Source organism: Mugil cephalus, chromosome 20, assembly GCF_022458985.1.
Source record: "Mugil cephalus isolate CIBA_MC_2020 chromosome 20, CIBA_Mcephalus_1.1, whole genome shotgun sequence".
Classification (NCBI taxonomy): Eukaryota; Metazoa; Chordata; class Actinopteri; order Mugiliformes; family Mugilidae; genus Mugil; species Mugil cephalus.
Window position 1 is genome coordinate 2274921 of NC_061789.1, and position 21622 is coordinate 2296542.

The following is a 21622-nucleotide window of genomic DNA, read 5'->3' on the forward strand; positions in this document are numbered from 1 at the left end:
TGTGGCCAGATTGTTAATCTGTCAAAAAAAAAGTAAACCATTTGACTGTTTAATTAACTTTAACAGATAATCATATTAGATTTCTTTTAAATTTCGCCCCAAAAAATAATTATACGACATGAAGTATTAGGGTTTGACAGTAAAGAGTTTTTGTGAGAAGTGTGGCTAGACTTTCTTAACTGTGACTACTGGGCTTTCGACTACTGGGGAAAAGGCACCATGGTCACCGTCACCTCAGGTATGAAATTTAATTTAATTATTCCCAATTAGAAAAAGACATTTCTAACCATGCCATAAAAAATATTTATACTAGTTTTTATGTGATTCCAAGTTTTGGCTATCAGTATTCTGTGGCCTGATTGTTAATCTGTCAAAAAAAAGTAAACCATTTGACTGTTTAATTAACATTAACAGATAATCATATTAGATTTCTTTTAAATTTCGCCCCAAAAAATAATTATACGACATGAAGTATTAGGGTTTGACAGTAAAGAGTTTTTGTGAGAAGCGTGGATAGACTTTCTTAACTGTGACAACTGGGACGCTTTTGACTACTGGGGAAAAGGAACCATGGTCACCATCACTTCAGGTATGAAATTTAATTTAATTATTCCCAATTAGAAAAAAAAAAAAAAAAACATTTCTAACCATGCCATGAAAAAAATTATACTACTTTTTATGTGATTCCAAGTTTTGGCTATCAGTATTCTGTGGCCTGATTGTTAATCTGTCAAAAAAAAGTAAACCATTTGGCTGTTGAATTAACTTTAACAGATAATCATATTAGATTTCTTTTAAATTTCGCCCCAAAAAATAATTATATGACATGAAGTATTAGGGTTTGACAGTAAAGAGTTTTTGTGAGAAGTGTGGCTAGACTTTCTTAACTGTGACTACTGGAGTGCTTTTGACTACTGGGGAAAAGGCACCATGGTCACCGTCACCTCAGGTATGAAATTTAATTTAATTATTCCCAATTAGAAAAAGACATTTCTAACCATGCCATAAAAAATATTTACGATCATTTTCGCGTGGTCCCAAGTTTTGGCCAACGATAAGACGGCCCGCTGTGAATCTGTCAAAAAGCAAAATGACTGTTTGTCCATTTAAGTACCTCTCTGGACGAATAATGATTTTAGATTTCTTTTAAATATTCCAAATTAAAAATAATAATAATAATAATAATAATAATAACTAAGCCAAACATGACGTAGCATGATACGATAGTTTTTGTGAGAAGTGTGAATAGACTTTCTTAACTGTGACTACTGGGGTGCTTTTGACTACTGGGGAAAAGGCACCATGGTCACAGTGTCGTCAGGTAAGAATTTAATATTTGCTGTTTAAAATCTGCAGTGGTTAAAATTTTTAAATGTCAAATTCTAGTTATCACTTATTTGGCCACTATGTCAAAGTCTCACTTTAAAACTTATTCATTCTGGCATTTAAAGCATGTAAAGTATTTAAAGTAAGAAGTGAATATGTCTACCGTACACAGTTGGATTATTATTAAATGTTAAAGTAGGTTTTTCAGAGTTGCCCATTAGTAGATTAGGTTTTTATAGTGACTGGCTGAGTAGATTCAGCACTGTGCTACTACGGTTATTTTGACTACTGGGGAAAAGGCACGATGGTAACCGTCTCATCAGGTAAGAACACAATTTAATCGCGTTCATAACTTCTGAAACTGAAGAAATTTAAGTTATGTTTGTAAAATACATCGTGAATTCAAAGTCTGTTAATGGTTAAATGTTTAGCGACTCTACATCTGCCTTCACTCAGTGTCAAACAGGGTGTCCTAATTGTGAATTTAAAATAATTTATCAATTTATATCTAGAATAAGAAAGCCTGAAAAAGTTATATTACTAGTAGAGGTTGATCTTGATGCAAAAACTACCTTCAAATACTGAGGGTGAGGTTCGAGTATGGCAACTATAAAATGTCTATATTTAACATTTTAAATGTCGTTCGCAGTATGTATTTTTTATGGCTATGGGTTTTAATTGCATTTTTATTATTGCACATTTTTTTTAAAAAATGGGAAAGTGAGGACGCTACAGAGCATTTTTCAAGGTGTTTAACGATAATTGTAGGACTCTATTTTTGTTATTTGTCATTTGTTATTTATTGTCCAAATTGTGCATTTAAAATTACTTTGTAAATAATTTAAATATTAGGTTAACAAAAAAAATCTCTCAGAATCTATTTTTATTTTATTGTGTATAGAGGATATATAATTTCTGCATTTTACTTTTTAAATGCTCTTCATGCTGTGTGGTTTTGTATGTCTGTGGTTTTTAATTGTATATTTATATATTTTTTGTGCTTCATTCCCATTGAAAAATGGGGAAATGTTTTTGAGGTTCGAGAGAACAATTATTCCTTTTTGTGAGAATATATTTGTTTTAAATACCAAGTTAAGTATTTGTGCATTTAAAATAATTGAACAGTTTGTACAGAGCGAGTAATTAAAACAACTTGGACAGATCTTAATGAAGGAAACATCTTGACAAAGTGGAAAACAGGTTTGTGTATCGAGGACATCTAATGTCCACATTTAACTTTTTTTTTTTTTTTTTTTTTGCTGTGCATTTTTTATGCCTATGTTTTTGAATTGTTTTTATTGTTTGTGCCTCTGTCAGTGTGTTTTCAGTTTAAGCGGCTTCTCTTCAAAGTATTCTTCACAAAACAGATCATCATGTCATTTAACGTGTTTTTTGTATTAAAATTGCACCGATGTTTTTCAGCATCTCCTACAACTCCATCTCCACCGGCGGTGTTTCCTCTGAGGCCCTGCACCTCCGGGACCGGAGACACGGTCACTATTGGCTGCCTTGCCACCGAATACTCGCCCGCCGCACTGACTTTCTCTTGGACCAAAGGCACGCAGGCATTGCAGGACTTTGTTCAGTACCCCGCAGTGCAGAAAGACGACGGCAAATACACTGGAGTTAGTCGGATCCAAGTGAGTCGGCAGGACTGGGAAAATCGCGTGGCATTCAAATGTCTCGCGACGCATGCTGGCGGGAACACAGAAAAAGATGTTCAGATAATTGGTAAGCCTCATGCTAAGTCATTTATTACTCCTTTTTTTTTTTTTTTTTTTTTTTTTAATTAAATTTCAAAGTGTTACAATGTATTAGTTGCATTTCTTGGTTAACTGAGGTGTGCTACAGGATCAAAAACAGTAACCTAAATCAAATATAGTTTTAGATGTTTCTGTGACTTAAATGAAGTATACTAAAGTACTTAATGATTATTCTGATGAAGATTAAATAACAGTTTATTTCTACAATTGTAGATTTTCTGAGGTCCCAGGCAGGTTTCTCACATTCTTGGAAACAGAGTTACATCTGCTATAAGTTGTACTTTTATATAGAAAAATATATACGCAGATGAAACACATACGGTTTGGTTTGTGGAGGTTAAAGCTTGCTCTTGTGTATTCGGCTTCGGTTTTCAGGCACTGTTTTGTTCTTAACTAATACACACGTGTCTCCTGTGTCTGAGTATCTTGTGTGTTCTGATTTCTTTCCATCGTTTCTGCATAATCCTCTGCCTCCCTCCATTTACACTCTTACACTCTTGATCATTAACATTCACCTAAAACTGTTTGCTTGTTGGCCAGCCAATGTATATGCAGAAGCAAGCATCAAAGCTCCTCAATTATATAATCTCATGACTATGGAAACCTTATTTCCCTCTTTATGCACACAACTAAAAAAAAGTTAGTTGCTAATTTCATAACATGGTTATATTGTGACTTCTAGTACATTGTTGTGGCTTCTGCATATATATATATATATATATATATATATATAAATTTCCCTGCTTCTGCATTTAATATATATATATATATATATGTGTGTGTGTGTCTTTGTTTTTCAGGAGTGCATTATAAGTCGCCAAATCTTACACTCTCCTCCTTTGAGGATGACGATAAGGCTACCTTCTCCTGCTTTGCCAAAGAATATTCACCACAAAAATATGAGTTCACATGGCTGAAAAATAATGCTCCGGTCACCACTAAAGAGGACGAGATCATAGCGGTTTCTGAAGCAAAAACAATCCCAGAGGGAAAGCTGTACAGCACAGCAAGTTTCCTCACTGTGCCAGCCACTGAGGCGGACAATGCAATCTTCACCTGTGTGTTCAAGTGGACAGGGGTAAACAACACTCCTTTAGTGATGAAAAGAAATTCTACAGTCACCAAAGAACATTGCCCAGGTGAGTAAACTTGTACATTTCTGCACATTTTTACATTTGTTCTACTCATTAATTGTTATTTGTTTTCCCATTCAGGCGGTGGTGGAGCATGTCCTGAGGCCGATGCGGATATAAAGATCATAGGCCCAACAGTCGAGGACATGCTATTAAAGAAACAAGGAACTCTTACATGTGAAGCGAATGTAAAGCAAGGAACATTTGAGGAAATGATGTGGGAGAAGAGTGGAACTGAAGTAGCTGGCTCCGCACTTAAAATCAAGAATGGAAAGAAGGGCCTATTCGCCAGTACAACTACAATCACTTATGATGAATGGGTGTCAGGGACCGAATTCGTCTGCTCTGTTAAACTCTTGGACTGGGTGACACCAGAGAAGAGACGTTATGAAAGGGCTGTGAACGGTAAGAAAAATATACAGCTATATTGTATACTACTGTACAAACTAAACAGTCATCCTGTATTCATCTGATACTGCTTTCACACACATGAAGAGTGTTATGTCTTTGTGTATTGTCTGTGTATTATCTGTGCTACAGGGTCTAACTGATCTCTCGTGCTTTGCAGGAGGACCGATTGAGCGTCCTTCAGTGTTTATGCTGCCTCCCGTAAAACAAACTAGAAAAGATCAGGTGACCCTGACTTGCTATGTGAAAGACTTCTACCCTAAGGAGGTTTTCGTGTCTTGGCTTGTCGATGACGAGGAGGCAGGCTCCAAATTTGATTTCAATACCACCGAGCCTATCAAGACGGGCCACGGGCTGTACTCTGCCTATGGCCAGTTAACCATCGGAATCGATGAGTGGGAGCAGACTGATGTGGTGTACAGCTGCGCTGTCTACCACCAGTCTGTGGCCAACACAACTAAAGCCATCATCAGGTCCATTGGATACAGAACATTCCAAAACACCAACATAGTCAACCTCGACCTGAACGTCCCTGAAACGTGCAAGGCCCAGTAGATGTCCCTGTGTGTCGCTGCGTCTTCTGTCACTTGTTGTTTAATGTGTGTTGCTCGTGATATGACATTGTGTTTGTGTGAGTTTAATGCAGATTCAAAATAAAAAAAAAAAACACTTTGCAACTCTGTTGGTGTTTGTCGCATTGTTCACGTCTTTATTGAACCGGTGTTTGTTTTTACACGTTTGTTGTCTGTACTGTACTACAACACTAACTAGGTCTGCATATTTCAGAATAATAATACACTGAAATTTACACTTGCACTATATTGAGCACCTCATCACTAACAAAGTAAATTATATGAATTGCACATTACAAGACTTATAAACACTGCTTCTGTGTTTGTCTGTGTGTGCCTGTGTTTCCTCTACTGGGTCTTGCACCCCCAGCGTGACAGATAATCGTTTGAGGTCAAACTCGACAGGTTCACAAGTCGAACACTAATAACGACGTCCTTCAAAAGCAAGTCAGGATCACTGTAACTTAACTACACATTTTGGGGGAGGTCATGTAAAACCTTTAAGTCTCGTTGAAGCTAGTCACTGATGAAGTAACTCGACACTAGAATATGTTCGTGATGGTTCTCAGTCATCCAGGACATTGCACTTCCAAAAAAGCATTAAAACAAGGGCAGCCAGGGTTCCCTGAGGATGTTTCACCATGAGGATGTTCTGCCACACATTCAAATAGCAGAAGAACAACTGAAGCTACCTGGATGAAACGTCTTCAAGAAACAGCTGCCCTAGTTTTCAGCTTTTTTGGATCAACACTACAATAGATATATTCTCCAGTTAGATGAAATTAATTTAAGAATTTAAAGGTCTCACGTGGTATTGGTTGGTACTGGGTGTGGATTAACAGTTTCAGGTATACTTACAGATTCAGAATGCCAGTCTGATACAATCTACTGGAACAAGGAGCTGCCGGACGAACAAGATAACATGGAAAACACTGCCATCACCTTCATTTTTCTCTTCCTCATCACTCTGCTGTTTTCCATTGGAACTACTGCTCTGAAGGTAATGATACATTTCACACGTTTGGCGCATGTTTGGGCAGAAAACACCTGAAAGAGCGGTGACACGTAGTAATCCTCATAAATCAATCAGATTTGATCTGCCTCAGAATAAGCTGAGTTGTGAATGCCTGATCTCTGTGTAGGGTATACTGTATAAAAATCCTATACGCCTTCATAAAATATTAATCAGAAATAATAATCAGGTTTTGTGAATTTTAACTTCATTGCTGAAACCAGCATCAATATAATATTTCATACGACACTAGATATATTCTCCAGTTAAATAAATACATAGCTAAAGCATCCTTTAATTTTATTGCAACAGTTTTTGGATAAGAGTATATGAGCTTGGCACATCTCAAGTTTATTTTATAATTTATTTATATTTTATATTTTTCCACTCCACATTGCAAATGAAGAACGTGTCTGTCAATTTTGTAACAGTTGTTTTTATTTTTGTTTTCTCTGAAATGATCAGCTTTGTCTTTGTTGAGGGTTTTTTTACATCACAAAAATATGCAAATTTAGCAGTAGTGCAGATTTTTGATATCCTGTACCTATAGCTTTTTACACGCTGCTCTGTTATAATTCTAAAAAGTAAGCGCATGAAAATATCAACAGTTTAATGCATGAAAGGGTGATCTTAAAATAAGCTATGAAAAAGGATTCTTAAGTCTCCTATTATCCTTGGGGTCAATTTGACCCCAATTAATGTTCATCATTCAAAAAATGACAGCAGAGAGAAGGTCAACTCAATAGCAAGGGGTTATTTATGTAGCCAACAAATAAACAAAGTGCCTGACACAAAAACTTGGTCAACAAGTTTACGTAAATCATTTTCTTGAGGGTAAAATGCGTTAGTAATATCTGAGGATAATTGAAGGCTTAAGAGTTTTATTCTTGGGAGAAATCATTTTAAAAGAGTTTAATTTTTTGCATTGTTGGACGTGCCATATTAACTCACAATTTGAGCATTGAACTAATCTGTAAAATGATAATATTTTTTAATGATTGCCACACATGTTGAATTATTTAAGCAAGTCATGTCGATAATAATAATAATAATAATAATAATAATAATAATAATAATAATAATGCATTGTGCAATTTGACTTATGTGTGTATTTTCTAATCTCTTCCAGATCAAATGAAACAACTGGAATATGTGAGAGGAGTTTTCTGTAAAAAAAAAAAAAAAAAAAAAAAATCGCATTTTTCTTGTAGTCTCTGAGTATCATGTAAGTAGTCTCGACTGTCATTTCTTTGTCATTTTAATTACACAACATTTTGTGTTTTTTGAGAAACTAAATAAATGTTCAAATGAAGATAACCACTGATGCTTCTCCAACTCATTTTCTCCCTCAGTGCTCACAGTAGCGTTCTTTATTTTTGTACACTGTTATGCACAACGCTTCCTCAGCACCTGGAGGCAACAGGCTCATTATGTAAATGATTATGTAAAGTTTGTACAGTCGACTGCCGTTTCAGTCCTTTCTTACGAGACACTTTGGCAAAGTCACGAGAAGTAGCGTGAAATCATAATGCATGCAAACTGAAGCGATATATTTAAATGTGTGCGCTCTGCTGCTCTTACTGGCATAGCCACACCTCACACCTGGCGTCTGCAATGCTCCATTGCTCTTTCTGCTGTTTCACTTCTGTATTCGGGTGCTGTTTTGGGACCAGAGTGTTTCTCAACGCTTCCGCTTGTTGCTAGCCCTGATCACTGTGCCCTATCGTGCTTAACATCTGTGCAACAGACTTCCAGCCAAACTCAGCCAAAAGTACAAGCACGCCACCTAGCCTAAATCTGTGGCATTTAAAATATGGGACTAGAAAGATGGTTATTTACCATGACAAGAAGGTATGTATGACAGGTTAAATCATCTTGTTTATTTTTTATCCTCATTTCCAACAATGAGAATGAATAAAAACAAAGTAATCTGTGTTCTGTTTCAGAACCACGGGTTGTCTCTCCAAACATCACTCTCTACCCTGTTTGGGACGATGAAATTGGCAGCTCTCGACTCAGACTCATCTGCACCCTGAGCGGATTCTATCCTGACAAGCTGACTGTGGAGTGGCAGTGTGACGACAAGCCTCTGTCCACCAGACCGAACCAAAGGAAGCTGCAGAGCGGGGAGGGAACGGAGAAAACGTTCACCATCAGCATGAGTTGAGCCAGATCCAACAGAGTGGGCAAAAGGCTCAGTTCACTGCAAATCTGTTCACAGGTCGTGAATTCAACAAACAATAAGTATATTCAAAGTAAGAGTGTGCACTTCTCTCTCTCTCTCCTCCTCTCTCTCTCTCTTCTCTCTCGCAGCTTTGCAGAATCTTTAAGTTAAATTCTGATCTAACACAATATTTCCCTCAGTCCATTCAAGCCCACTCCTTCTATTCATGTGGAATTCCCAGCACCATGACGAAATGACGAAGTCTGAAGTGAAGGCAACATGTTCGGTCCATACTGTATTTGCTGCCAAGCTGACCTGGCTGATGATGCAAGAGCCATAAGTAAGTGAAGCAGGATGTAAACACAACCCATGTCGTTGGTACTGTGACAGTCCCTCAAATGAATGAGACAACTCAAATTTATAACATGCAGAGCAGAACACAATGTTTCTCATCCACTGTCCAGAAGGAAGTAGAAGTTGCAGGTGAGACCAATTCATAAACTGACCATCAGATATGTCTGTGACCTCAGGGGACCTGAAGGATTCAACTCTGTCATGTGTTCTTGTCTATCATCAGTTAAGCCTCCAACAGTAGAGATTAGGAGATTTCTTTCAGATGTATTCTTTTAACCTTCATATCATACAATGAGAATGGGTAAAGACAAAGTAATTTGTGTTCTATTTCAGTCCCACAGGTTGTCTCTCCAAACATCACTCTCTACCCTGTTTGGGACGGTGAAATTGGCAGCTCCCGACTCAGACTCATCTGCACCCTGAGCGGATTCTATCCAGACGAGCTGACTGTGGAGTGGCAGTGTGACGACAAGCCTCTGTCCACCAGACCGAACCAAAGGAAGCTGCAGAGAGGGGAGGGAACGGAGAAAACGTTCACCATCAGCAGTGAGGTTGAGCCAGATCCAACAGAGTGGGCAAAAGGCTCAAGTTTCACATGCAAATCTGTTCACATGGGTCGTGAATTCAACAAAACAATAAGTATATGTCAAAGTAAGAGTGTGCAACTTCTCTCTCTCTCTCTCTCTCTCTCTCTCTCGCAGCTTTGCAGAATCTTTTAAGTTAAATTCTGATCTAACACAATATTTCCCTCAGTCCATTCAAGCACCACTCCTTCTATTCATGTGGAGATTCCCAGCACCATGACAGAAATGACGAAGTCTGAAGTGAAGGCAACATGTTCGGTCCATACTGTATTTGCTGCCAAGCTGACCTGGCTGATGGATGCAAGAGCCATAAGTAACGGAGTGAAGCAGCATGTAAACACAACCCATGTCGTTGGTACTGTGACAGTTCCCTCAAATGAATGGAGACAACTCAAATTTATAACATGCAGAGCAGAACACAAATGTTTCTCATCCACTGTCCAGAAGGAAGTAGAAGTTGCAGGTGAGACTAATTCATAAACTGACCAACAGATATGTCTGTGACCTCAGGGGACTTGAAGGATTCAACTCTGTCATGTGTTCTTGTCTATCATCAGTTAAGCCTCCAACAGTAGAGATTAGGAGATCTGTTTCAGGTCTATTTTTTAAACTTCATATCATACAATGAGATGAGTTAAGACAAAGTAATCTGTGTTCTATTTCAGTCCCACAGGTTGTCTCTCCAAACATCACTCTCTACCCTGTTTGGGACGGTGAAATTGGCAGCTCCCGACTCAGACTCATCTGCACCCTGAGCGGATTCTATCCAGACGAGCTGACTGTGGAGTGGCAGTGTGACGACAAGCCTCTGTCCACCAGACGGAACCAAAGGAAGCTGCAGAGCGGGGAGGGAACGGAGAAAACGTTCACCATCAGCAGTGAGGTTGAGCCAGATCCAACAGAGTGGGCAAAAGGCTCAAGTTTCACGTGCAAATCTGTTCACATGGGTCGTGAATTCAAAGAATCAATAAGTATATGTCAAAGTAAGAGTGTGCAGCTTCTCTCTCTCTCTCTCTCTCTCTCTCTCTATTTCTCTCGCAGCTTTGCAGAATCTTTTAAGTTAAATTCTGATCTAACACAATATTTCCCTCAGTCCATTCAAGCACCACTCCTTCTATTCATGTGGAGATTCCCAGCACCATGACAGAAATGACGAAGTCTGAAGTGAAGGCAACATGTTCGGTCCATACTGTATTTGCTGCCAAGCTGACCTGGCTGATGGATGCAAGAGCCATAATGTACCAAGTGAAGCAGCATGTAAACACAACCCATGTCGTTGGTACTGTGACAGTTCCCTCAAATGAATGGAGACAACTCAAATTTATAACATGCAGAGCAGAACACAAATGTTTCTCATCCACTGTCCAGAAGGAAGTAGAAGTTGCAGGTGAGACTAATTCATAAACTGACCATCAGATATGTCTGTGACCTCAGGGGACTTGAAGGATTCAACTCTGTCATGTGTTCTTGTCTATCATCAGTTAAGTCTCCAACAGTAGAGATTAGGAGATCTCTTTCAGATGTATTCTTTTAACCTTCATATCATACAATGAGAATGGGTAAAGACAAAGTAATTTGTGTTCTATTTCAGTCCCACAGGTTGTCTCTCCAAACATCACTCTCTACCCTGTTTGGGACGGTGAAATTGGCAGCTCCCGACTCAGACTCATCTGCACCCTGAGCGGATTCTATCCAGACGAGCTGACTGTGGAGTGGCAGTGTGACGACAAGCCTCTGTCCACCAGACGGAACCAAAGGAAGCTGCAGAGAGGGGAGGGAACGGAGAAAACGTTCACCCTCAGCAGTGAGGTTGAGCCAGATCCAACAGAGTGGGCAAAAGGCTCAAGTTTCACGTGCAAATCTGTTCACATGGGTCGTGAATTCAACAAAACAATAAGTATATGTCAAAGTAAGAGTGTGCAACTTCTCTCTCTCTCTCTCTCAGCTTTGCAGAATCTTTTAAGTTAAATTCTGATCTAACACAATATTTCCCTCAGTCCATTCAAGCACCACTCCTTCTATTCATGTGGAGATTCCCAGCACCATGACAGAAATGACGAAGTCTGAAGTGAAGGCAACATGTTCGGTCCATACTGTATTTGCTGCCAAGCTGACCTGGCTGATGGATGCAAGAGCCATAAGTGACCAAGTGAAGCAGGATGTAAACACAACCCATGTCGTTGGTACTGTGACAGTTCCCTCAAATGAATGGAGACAACTCAAATTTATAACATGCAGAGCAGAACACAAATGTTTCTCATCCACTGTCCAGAAGGAAGTAGAAGTTGCAGGTGAGACTAATTCATAAACTGACCATCAGATATGTCTGTGACCTCAGGGGACTTGAAGGATTCAACTCTGTCATGTGTTCTTGTCTATCATCAGTTAAGCCTCCAACAGTAGAGATCAGGAGATTTCTTTCAGATGTATTCTTTTAAACTTCATATCATACAATGAGAATGAGTAAAGACAAAGTAATCTGTGTTCTATTTCAGTCCCACAGGTTGTCTCTCCAAACATCACTCTCTACCCTGTTTGGGACGGTGAAATTGGCAGCTCCCGACTCAGACTCATCTGCACCCTGAGCGGATTCTATCCAGAAGAGCTGACTGTGGAGTGGCAGTGTGACGACAAGCCTCTGTCCACCAGATGGAACCAAAGGAAGCTGCAAAGAGGGGAGGGAACGGAGAAAACGTTCACCCTCAGCAGTGAGGTTGAGCCAGATCCAACAGAGTGGGCAAAAGGCTCAAGTTTCACGTGCAAATCTGTTCACATGGGTCGTGAATTCAACAAAACAATAAGTATATGTCAAAGTAAGAGTGTGCAACTTCTCTCTCGCAGCTTTGCAGAATCTTTTAAGTTAAATTCTGATCTAACACAATATTTCCCTCAGTCCATTCAAGCACCACTCCTTCTATTCATGTGGAGATTCCCAGCACCATGACAGAAATGACGAAGTCTGAAGTGAATGCAACATGTTCGGTCCATACTGTATTTGCTGCCAAGCTGACCTGGCTGATGGATGCAAGAGCCATAAGTGACCAAGTGAAGCAGGATGTAAACACAACCCATGTCGTTGGTACTGTGACAGTTCCCTCAAATGAATGGAGACAACTCAAATTTATAACATGCAGAGCAGAACACAAATGTTTCTCATCCACTGTCCAGAAGGAAGTAGAAGTTGCAGGTGAGACTAATTCATAAACTGACCATCAGATATGTCTGTGACCTCAGGGGACTTGAAGGATTCAACTCTGTCATGTGTTCTTGTCTATCATCAGTTAAGTCTCCAACAGTAGAGATTAGGAGATCTCTTTCAGATGTATTCTTTTAAACTTCATATCATACAATGAGAATGGGTAAAGACAAAGTAATCTGTGTTCTATTTCAGTCCCACAGGTTGTCTCTCCAAACATCACTCTCTACCCTGTTTGGGACGGTGAAATTGGCAGCTCCCGACTCAGACTCATCTGCACCCTGAGCGGATTCTATCCAGACGAGCTGACTGTGGAGTGGCAGTGTGACGACAAGCCTCTGTCCACCAGACGGAACCAAAGGAAGCTGCAGAGGGGAGGGAACGGAGAAAACGTTCACCATCAGCAGTGAGGTTGAGCCAGATCCAACAGAGTGGGCAAAAGGCTCAAGTTTCACGTGCAAATCTGTTCACATGGGTCGTGAATTCAACAAAACAATAAGTATATGTCAAAGTAAGAGTGTGCAGCTTCTCTCTCTCTCTCTCTCTCTCTCTCTCTCTCTCTCTCAGCTTTGCAGAATCTTTTAAGTTAAATTCTGATCTAACACAATATTTCCCTCAGTCCATTCAAGCGCCACTCCTTCTATTCATGTGGAGATTCCCAGCACCATGACAGAAATGACGAAGTCTGAAGTGAAGGCAACATGTTCGGTCCATACTGTATTTGCTGCCAAGCTGACCTGGCTGATGGATGCAAGAGCCATAAGTAAAGGAGTGAAGCAGGATGTAAACACAACCCATGTCGTTGGTACTGTGACAGTTCCCTCAAATGAATGGAGACAACTCAAATTTATAACATGCAGAGCAGAACACAAATGTTTCTCATCCACTGTCCAGAAGAAAGTAGCTGTTGCAGGTGAGACTAATTCATAAACTGACCATCAGATATGTCTGTGACCTCAGGGGACTTGAAGGATTCAACTCTGTCATGTGTTCTTGTCTATCATCAGTTAAGTCTCCAACAGTAGAGATCAGGAGATCTCTCCCAGATTTGCTGAGGGGAAAAAGTGCTGTGCTCATGTGTGACGTCAAACAACTCTCATCACGTGACCTCTACATCACCCTTAAAGCTGACAATGATGACAACATTCATAAAGTGGACGTTCATCTCCCTGAAGGCTTGAAAGTTGATTCAATCAGTCAACAGTTCAGTGTTCCTGAAGAATACTGGAATAATGACACGAGTTTCACCTGTGAAGTCGATCAAGGCTTCTCCTTCAGAACGGAGTCAAACTCCACTGGCAATATTTTTGGTGAGAGTTGTCTTCTGTTGCTTTGAAAAGTCATCATGTCTTAGTGTTTTCAAGTTAAACTGACTGATTATTTAACTGAGTCATTCATTAAGATTATTTTGACATACTATTTAGTGGATCCATCAGTGGAGCTTCTTCTGGCCCCGAGTGAAGAGTCAGGATCACAGAAACTCCTCTGTACTGGATGGGGCTTCAACCCTCAAATTGAATGGTTCTCTGAGTCCCAGCAAATATCTCCATCAACCAATGAAATCAGCATGGGTGCAGACGGACGTGTGTCTGTAACCAGTGAACTTTCAGTTGATCAGAAAGAGTGGAAAACAGGGAAGTTCTTCAATTGTACTGTTTCAGATAAGACTCTGGGCAAAACTGCTGAAAAGACAATCAGCCTCTGTTCAGGTAATTGAATATAACATAGTGAAATAATGCTTAGGGTAGAATAATGAATCTATATGAATTATCTATTAGAGACACCCGCTTTGATAAATTTACATTTTTCTATTTTCAGTAACTCCAGCATCCTCACGGATAGCTGGGGTCTATGTCCAGGGACCACCACTACAGCAGCTTCAGAACAAGGGAAACGTGACTGTTACCTGTCTGCTGGTCGCCCCTCGTCTCAGTGATTTCACCATCATCTGGAAGGTGAATGACAGCCAACAGTCTGGCCTCAGTGACCCACTGGTAAGCCACAGCAATGGGACAGAGACTCTGCAGAGCTTCCTCAACATGTCAGCTGACGAATGGCGTACATCTAAACGAGTGTCCTGTGAAGGAAGGCACCGATGCTCCGACAGAGGCTACGAAGACCATATAAGCAAAAGCATGGGTAATGTTTATAGCAGAAGAAAACATATGAAAGCAGATGAATGCTTAGCACAGTATTGAATACCTATTTACATTTTTTTTATTGTTTTGTTTTTCCAGATATGCGTCCACCTACAGTGAAGATAATTCAGCCAACCCTCTCCGAGCTGTCTGACCAGCTCACGCTTTCTTGCTTAGTATCTGGATTTTTCCCGTCTAACATCATAGTGTTGTGGAAGGAGAATGGCGAGGACCTCCCGTCGTCTCGTTACATCAACAGTCCTGCATGGAAATATGGAGACAGCGGCACTTACTCAATGAGCAGCAGACTAAACCTATCCAAAGCCGAGGACAAAACATTGTCATATACTTGTGTTGTGATGCACGAGTCGTCTGAAATTCCTCTGGAAAGAACAATAACTGATGTGTTTGGTGAGAATTTAGCATATTTCTCTTCTTTTTTTTTTCATTTCTCCATGAACTTTATCCAAGTAACAATTGTGATTATCTCCCTCAGCCTCAGTGACGTACAGCAAACCAGCGGCCCTCTTGGTCCAGGGCACTAATGAGCTTGTATGCCTGGTCTCTGGCTTCAGCCCCGCATCCATTGACATCACTTGGTTCCACAGTGGAAACACGGAACTCTTGAACTACAACACTAGTGACCCCCACAGAGGCCCAGACGGAAAGTTTGCAGTTCAGAGCCACCTCCTTCTCTCCCAAACTGACACTTTGCCTGGGATGGGCTTCACATGCAGGGTGACGCATGTAAACACCACCCTGTCCCTGAATCTATCCATACCAGGTACCGAATCGAACCGAATTGTTCGTTTCTCATTTTTCCACAACAAAATAAATCATCTCTTCACAGTAGCTTTTTCTGACCTTTCTTAATGTGCCAATCTCATTTTATCCCTCCCACAGATCAGTTGGACAGTTGTTATTTCTTAGATAAAATTGTGGATGCTGATGTGAGCCAAGGCACAGGCGTAGACTCCTGGTATATGGCTCTCATTTTCCTCATTTGTTTCCTCGTCTCCATCCTCTTCTGTGTCGTAGCAACCACAATTAAGGTGAGATGAAGTCAATTTGTAGTTTGAAAGACAGTTTTATATTCACTGTAACATGTGACTGTGTAATTAATTCAGACCAGCTACAGTGCTTGACCTACTCTCTCTTCCCTTTTCAGACTAAATGATGAGGATCACAGGGGCGAATCCATTTTATCTGAAAATGTGATGCGTTTTGATGACATGTAATGATTCATTGTTCATTCATTCTATTCTCCATTATTATCAGTTACCTTCCATTTCTTTCTGTGCTTTTGTTTTTGATGTGATGTATGTAAAAAGTGCAAAAAATAAAATAAAATAAATAAATAAATAAAACTGAAATGCCTTGAATAATTATTATATCATGACACACATGCTTGCATTAGATTAAGAAAGATTTAAAAATAAATAAATAAGGCAACAAATGAAGACACGTATTGGTACTATCAGTATATTTAGTATATCTTATCCACATCAACACACCCAGCTATACTCTCAGATCATCATCAGCCATCAGCCTCACCATCCCTCATGCTCGTATGACCACCGCCCCGCAAATAAAATGTATTATTATTGTTGTTGTTGTTGAATATTACCTACTTTAAATTGACACCGCTGTAATACTCCGACTGACCACAGGAGGGAGACAGCGTTCACCAAGCAGCAGCAGCAGCAGCACTGACGCTTCTGTGTGAAACGCTAAATTAAATATGCTCACAGATCTGAACTTGACTCAGTGTGGTATGATACAGGGCTACATTCACTTAAAAAGCACAGGGACCTTTTGTGCCTCCTCTCCTTCACATACATACAGAGTCATGGAAATGTGTGCACAATCTGCCTTTGAGTTTGAGCGTGTGTGCTTGTGTACCTTGTGGGTTTATAGGAATTCACATCTGGGAGGGATGACACTAAGCCCATCAGGGCTTGCCATTGGCTACCTCGGCACTGCGTGTGCCCCCATTGGCTGGGAACCCTGTGGCAGGCAGCCCAAATCTGTGACGCTGTTGCTGGGATGGAGTCACAGCGCGCTGCTGCCAGCCTAAGTGCCAAGGGGCCCGGGAATGGGGAAGCGGGGCACCGTGCCCAGGAGGCTGCCTGAGAGCGTCTCCTTGTCTGACACCCCCGTACAGTCCCATCCACTCGTGCCAAGACAAGAACCCTCCCTCTAGGTCCTTGCTTGACCTTTTTTGTGTTTGTGTGTCCATACAGACCAGGGATAGGTTGCAACCCAAAGTCCTGGTACCTGAATCAACAAGTCGACTTAAATTTAGATTCATCTTACAGTAAAATATGTCTTACCTTACAGTTATTAAGAGAGGAGAAGTTTGCCAGGACTCTCCTCTTTCTTTTAATTCAAGGGAAAATGGCACAAAGTAAACAAGGGAAGGGAAAAGAAAAAAGCTAAACCTTTTCATCAGCAGGAGAGAACTTTGTCATTTGATCAATGTCCTCTTCATGTCATGCTGCAACATGGTTTCACAGCTGTTTGTGAAATAGTTAATAACCCTTGGACACAAACAACTTTTTTTGTGACATGGAGAGTGACTATGAAATCATTTGGTACTATTTTTGAAAGGCCGCCCAGTGTCGTGGCAGGACAGGGTTTTATGGATTTGTATAAATGGACAGGAATTAAATTGAATTGAAAAACTGTATATATTTTGATGCTGACTGCAACTCGTACGTGGCTACTGGCAGGTATGACAGGTTTGGAGGGAATTTGGACAAATGGTAAAGGTAATGGTTAAAATACAGCTAAATACAAATGCACCCACATTCTACAATAGCAACAGTTACAAAAAAGTTTTTTAAAAAAAACTTTTTACTTTCATACTTCCATGAGACTGTGACTTATGCTCCACCCTTTAGCAGACTAGACTTAGCAGAATTTAACGGTGTCTCCATTTTACATTCATTAAATAGTTGAATTAACTTTGCGTAAAAAAAATAATCCATAAGAACAAATCCTGACTCCACCTTAAACCTGCAGTCTCTATAATTATTATTTGTCCTCTAAATGTTGCCATTTCTTGAAAAGAGATAAGAACAGACAAAACAACCATAACAGCTACAATATGCCACAGAGTGTCTTGCCCTTAAAAAAAGACCCTTAGGTTAATTGAGCAAGAGACACAGTAACAGTGTCCTCTAGTGGCTGTAGTAGTTATGACAGGAGTAAAAGGAAGCAACAATGACACACACAAATCCACACAGTCCACGCAGGGATGAGGTCAGGGAGCTCACCGCTGTCAGCAGCAACGACCCTCACTGCCTGATCATGTCCCTTCTGTCTTTAAAAGGTTTCTCTGTCACTTTCTAGTAAGCAAAGCAGAATCATGAATCCAAAAAGCATAAGTAGAATACACATCTCCTGGCACTCGTGCACAGATTCAACCATCAAATAATTTCAAGAGCTTGAATTTGGACCAGAAATAACATCACTGTCTTCCTGTGAGGCGCTCAAATGTAATCCAATCTGTCTTATTCTTTGAGCTTATGGTTTCCACTGCACCGCTCTCCCTCTGTACTTTCTGATCGTGTTGCAAGTGCCTCGTGACCTGAGCTGCATCTGATAATTCTTCATGGGCAATCTTGCTTTTTTCTCACAGGCCCCTCCTCCATTTTTAACAATGTAACAATAGTGATACTGATAAAGCTATTTTCAAATTAATCAGTTAATCACAAAGTGCTTAAACAAGACATCTGCAATTTCAAAACCAGGCACATTAAACAAAGTTAAGTTAAGTTACATTAAAAAAAAAATAGAAACTGAAATTGAAATCTCATTTAAAACACATTCAAAGCTCTTTGATAAAATTATGTTTTAAGTAGATATTTAAAGGAAATTACTGCTGACCTGATTATCTCAGTCCGATCATTCCACAGCCATGAAGGGACCCAGCTATGTGTACCTCTTTTATTTTCAGCCGGGCCCCTGGAATAGACAGTATAGACACACCTGTATGGTGGTAAACGGTCAGTTAAAGCAGGGGCACAGCCATAAAGAGGCCTTCAAGAGTAAACAGTAAGATCTTAAAATTGATTCTAAATTTGCTAGAAGCCGAGTGTATGATCCCTTTTCCTGGTTCTGGTCTAAACCAGACTATGAATGTGGACAACGGGTCCCCACTTCCTTACACTGGCCAAACTGATCAATTTTCCCATGGATAGATGGTGGCACCACCTTGCAACTTTGGAACCGTGCACAGCACTGTCTGAGATGGAGCCGCGATATCACTTCCTCCAGACTCACCCGCATATTAATTAATACTAAGCTCTGCGCTAGCTCCGCCAGCTACAAGGAAATGTTGGATCGTCCACTGTATGGACTGCTTCAGGAAGCAGTTGGCATGACGTGGCAAGGATAAACTCCCTTGAGCAGAACCCAGCTCACATGGAGGGACCCATCTGCCTAAGGCCGGCTGGGAGGAGACAGAAAAGAGGGAAGAGAGCACAGCGGTTAACATGTTATACATGCATTACATGACTAGTAATAGAGAAGTAATTAGATAAGAAATGAGAGGATAGGACCTCAGCCTTAGAGAAGGAGGGTTATTGCAGCATAAGCATCATTGGAGAGATGATTCAGTCTAACTATAAGCTTGATCAAAAAGGAAAGTCTTAACCCTCCTGCTATCCTCAGACATTACTAACACATTTTATCCTTGGGGCCAATTCTTTGGCTCTTGACCTTTAAATTAGATTTAATGCGTTTTGTAAAGATTTTATACAAATCTTCTCAAATTTACTGACAACATTAATGACCACAAGAGTATGGACCCCACTGGTTTTGGTGATGATATGACCTTTCCTCTAGCGCCACCATCAGGTCAAACTTTCAACTTTAGACTTGTGTATCTTGAAAATGTTTCATCCAGGTCTTTTCTAATTTGAAGCGCACATCCCAACTTGTTCAGCTTTTATGTGTTTTATATGTTTGCATGAACTATCAACGTCCTCGTGGGAATACCCCGTCCTCCATTAGCACCAAGAATGGAAAATTATGGTCCCCCATACTCATTTCAACGAAAAGGTATATGTGGTGCTAAGAGTGTGTCCCACCAGACACACAGTCAGCCACGTTGAACACATAAAGTTATTACTCAAGCTCTTCATGTAACCATCAATCGAAAATATTGTATTTGAGGTGATAACTTTAGAGGAGAGGCATGTGTAGTTGGAAAGACTTTGATGTGATCAACTCAAAAGGCTACATTGGCTTCTTCATTTTTGGCAGGAGTTCACAAGTCAAGTTTCTTTCCACATGCCCACACCATGAGAATTATGAAAGTTCTAGTGGGAGTCATTGTTTTCCCCTCCCTGCTCTTATGTATCAGCTCAAAAGTATCAGGTCTGCACCTGCAGGTGTGGGGATGTTAGGTCACACACACAGACAGACAAGTTTTACACAGCTAAAACAGCTTGGGGTCAAAGTGACACCAGAGGATAATAGGTAGTGTCAAAGGGGAAATGAAGCACTCGGTCAAGTTAACAGCATTTGATAGATGGGGTTCACTCTTATCGAAAATATACAACACACATGACAAACATTGGTATATAAGGAGTTTTTAGCATGGGTGCCGCCATCTTGCATGCATTTAGTGAAAAGCACACTGTGAAATACAGAGAAACACAAATATAGCAGAAGACCGTGAAAGACGGACACAGAGGAGCAACCAGACAGAGGGAGGGGATTATTGCGTTGCTCCTGGATTTATTTTAAAAGTCAAGGGCAAAATAGTCCCATTCATTAACGCTGGAAGGCATGCTCGCTTTCAGTTCAGAGGCCCACTTGAATTATGTAGTCCCTTTCCCATCTAAATAGGGACCGTAGTGTCTGAAAGTGTTACTTTTTTTTCCGGATCAGGAAAAACACACTTTGAAGTGCATTGAAATGTATCATTGCCATCATGATTATGAAAGCAGTGTGTTCATGAAAGCCTCCTATGTTATCGCTAATCTGTGGGAACAGAGGGACACATTGCTTCTTTGTCTAGCGTGTGAGTTCCCATGTTACTGAGATGTCAGATGCATTCATGTTCTCAGCACGTGGCCTGCATCCGACTACAAGATGCATACTACAGTCTAAAGAAGACCATTCGTTGACATGCATCTCCCTCTTTTTATTATAGATTTTTTAAATAATAATAATAATTTATTATTATTAAGTGTTTTTTTATTTTATTTCTTTTGTTACTGCCTATAACCTTTTACCTAGACTTGTCAATTAAATTTCACAGAGGGTGTGTATTTTTATTTTTTGCTGTGTTCTGTTTTGGCATGGCTGTCGATGGAACTGTCACACTTTCATTTACTCATGGTTTCGCTGGATGACAGATGCTGACAGGATGAATGCAGTGGTACAACAGGAGCATTCGGAGCTCTCAGCCAAAGCTATCAACACTCATTAGATGACATTTCATCATCCAGCACAGCACTGACCTTGAATATGGAGCCAGAAACAGTCTCTGGCTGACAGTCGGCTGGGCTCGATTGTAGAGATATAGGGAGAGGAGCCCAGTGGACCTCTGTGGTTCAGGTGGTTCTGGCGAGGTAACCTCCTGGGCATCTCCCTGGGAGGAGTCCCCAGACTAGACCCAGAATTCGTGGGGGTGCCTGTATATGCTGACTTGCCTGGGGACGCCTAGGTATCTCCCAGGAAGAGCTGGAGGTTGGTGCTGGGGAGAGGAATGTCTGAAATTCCCTTATTAGCTTGTTGCCACAGCAGCTTGATCCCAGATAAGCAGATGATGATGATGATAGATGGATGGATGGAGATTTTTTGGGTGAATACGAGGAATAGCAAAATGAATCCCCTGATCTCAGTCTGACTGAGCTGCAGATCAATGGACTAAGGGCCGTTAGTGGGACCATCATGACAAGACAATGCTGAATGAGGCTGCAGAGAGTTACCAAAGAAGACACAAAGCACTTGCTG

The 21622-nt window shown here is 40.5% G+C and overlaps 1 protein-coding gene and 1 gene segment (V, D, J or C); both read left to right on the top strand.

The window, feature by feature from the left end:
- Positions 1–555: 555 nt before the first annotated feature.
- Positions 556–5307, top strand: LOC124998201. The segment is given in 5 exon segments: positions 556–589; positions 2749–3057; positions 3890–4228; positions 4304–4627; positions 4791–5307. Coding segments are annotated over 5 exon segments (1386 nt in total).
- Positions 5308–8795: 3488 nt separating this feature from the next.
- Positions 8796–16016, top strand: ighd (immunoglobulin heavy constant delta). The gene is given in 19 exon segments (XM_047571831.1): positions 8796–8861; positions 9066–9383; positions 9486–9779; positions 9982–10299; positions 10410–10703; positions 10908–11225; positions 11314–11607; positions 11812–12129; positions 12210–12503; positions 12708–12885; positions 12887–13023; positions 13132–13425; positions 13520–13822; positions 13937–14221; positions 14331–14651; positions 14750–15061; positions 15147–15434; positions 15554–15702; positions 15819–16016. Coding segments are annotated over 19 exon segments (4782 nt in total). The 5' UTR covers positions 8796–8803; the 3' UTR covers positions 15828–16016.
- Positions 16017–21622: the final 5606 nt, after the last annotated feature.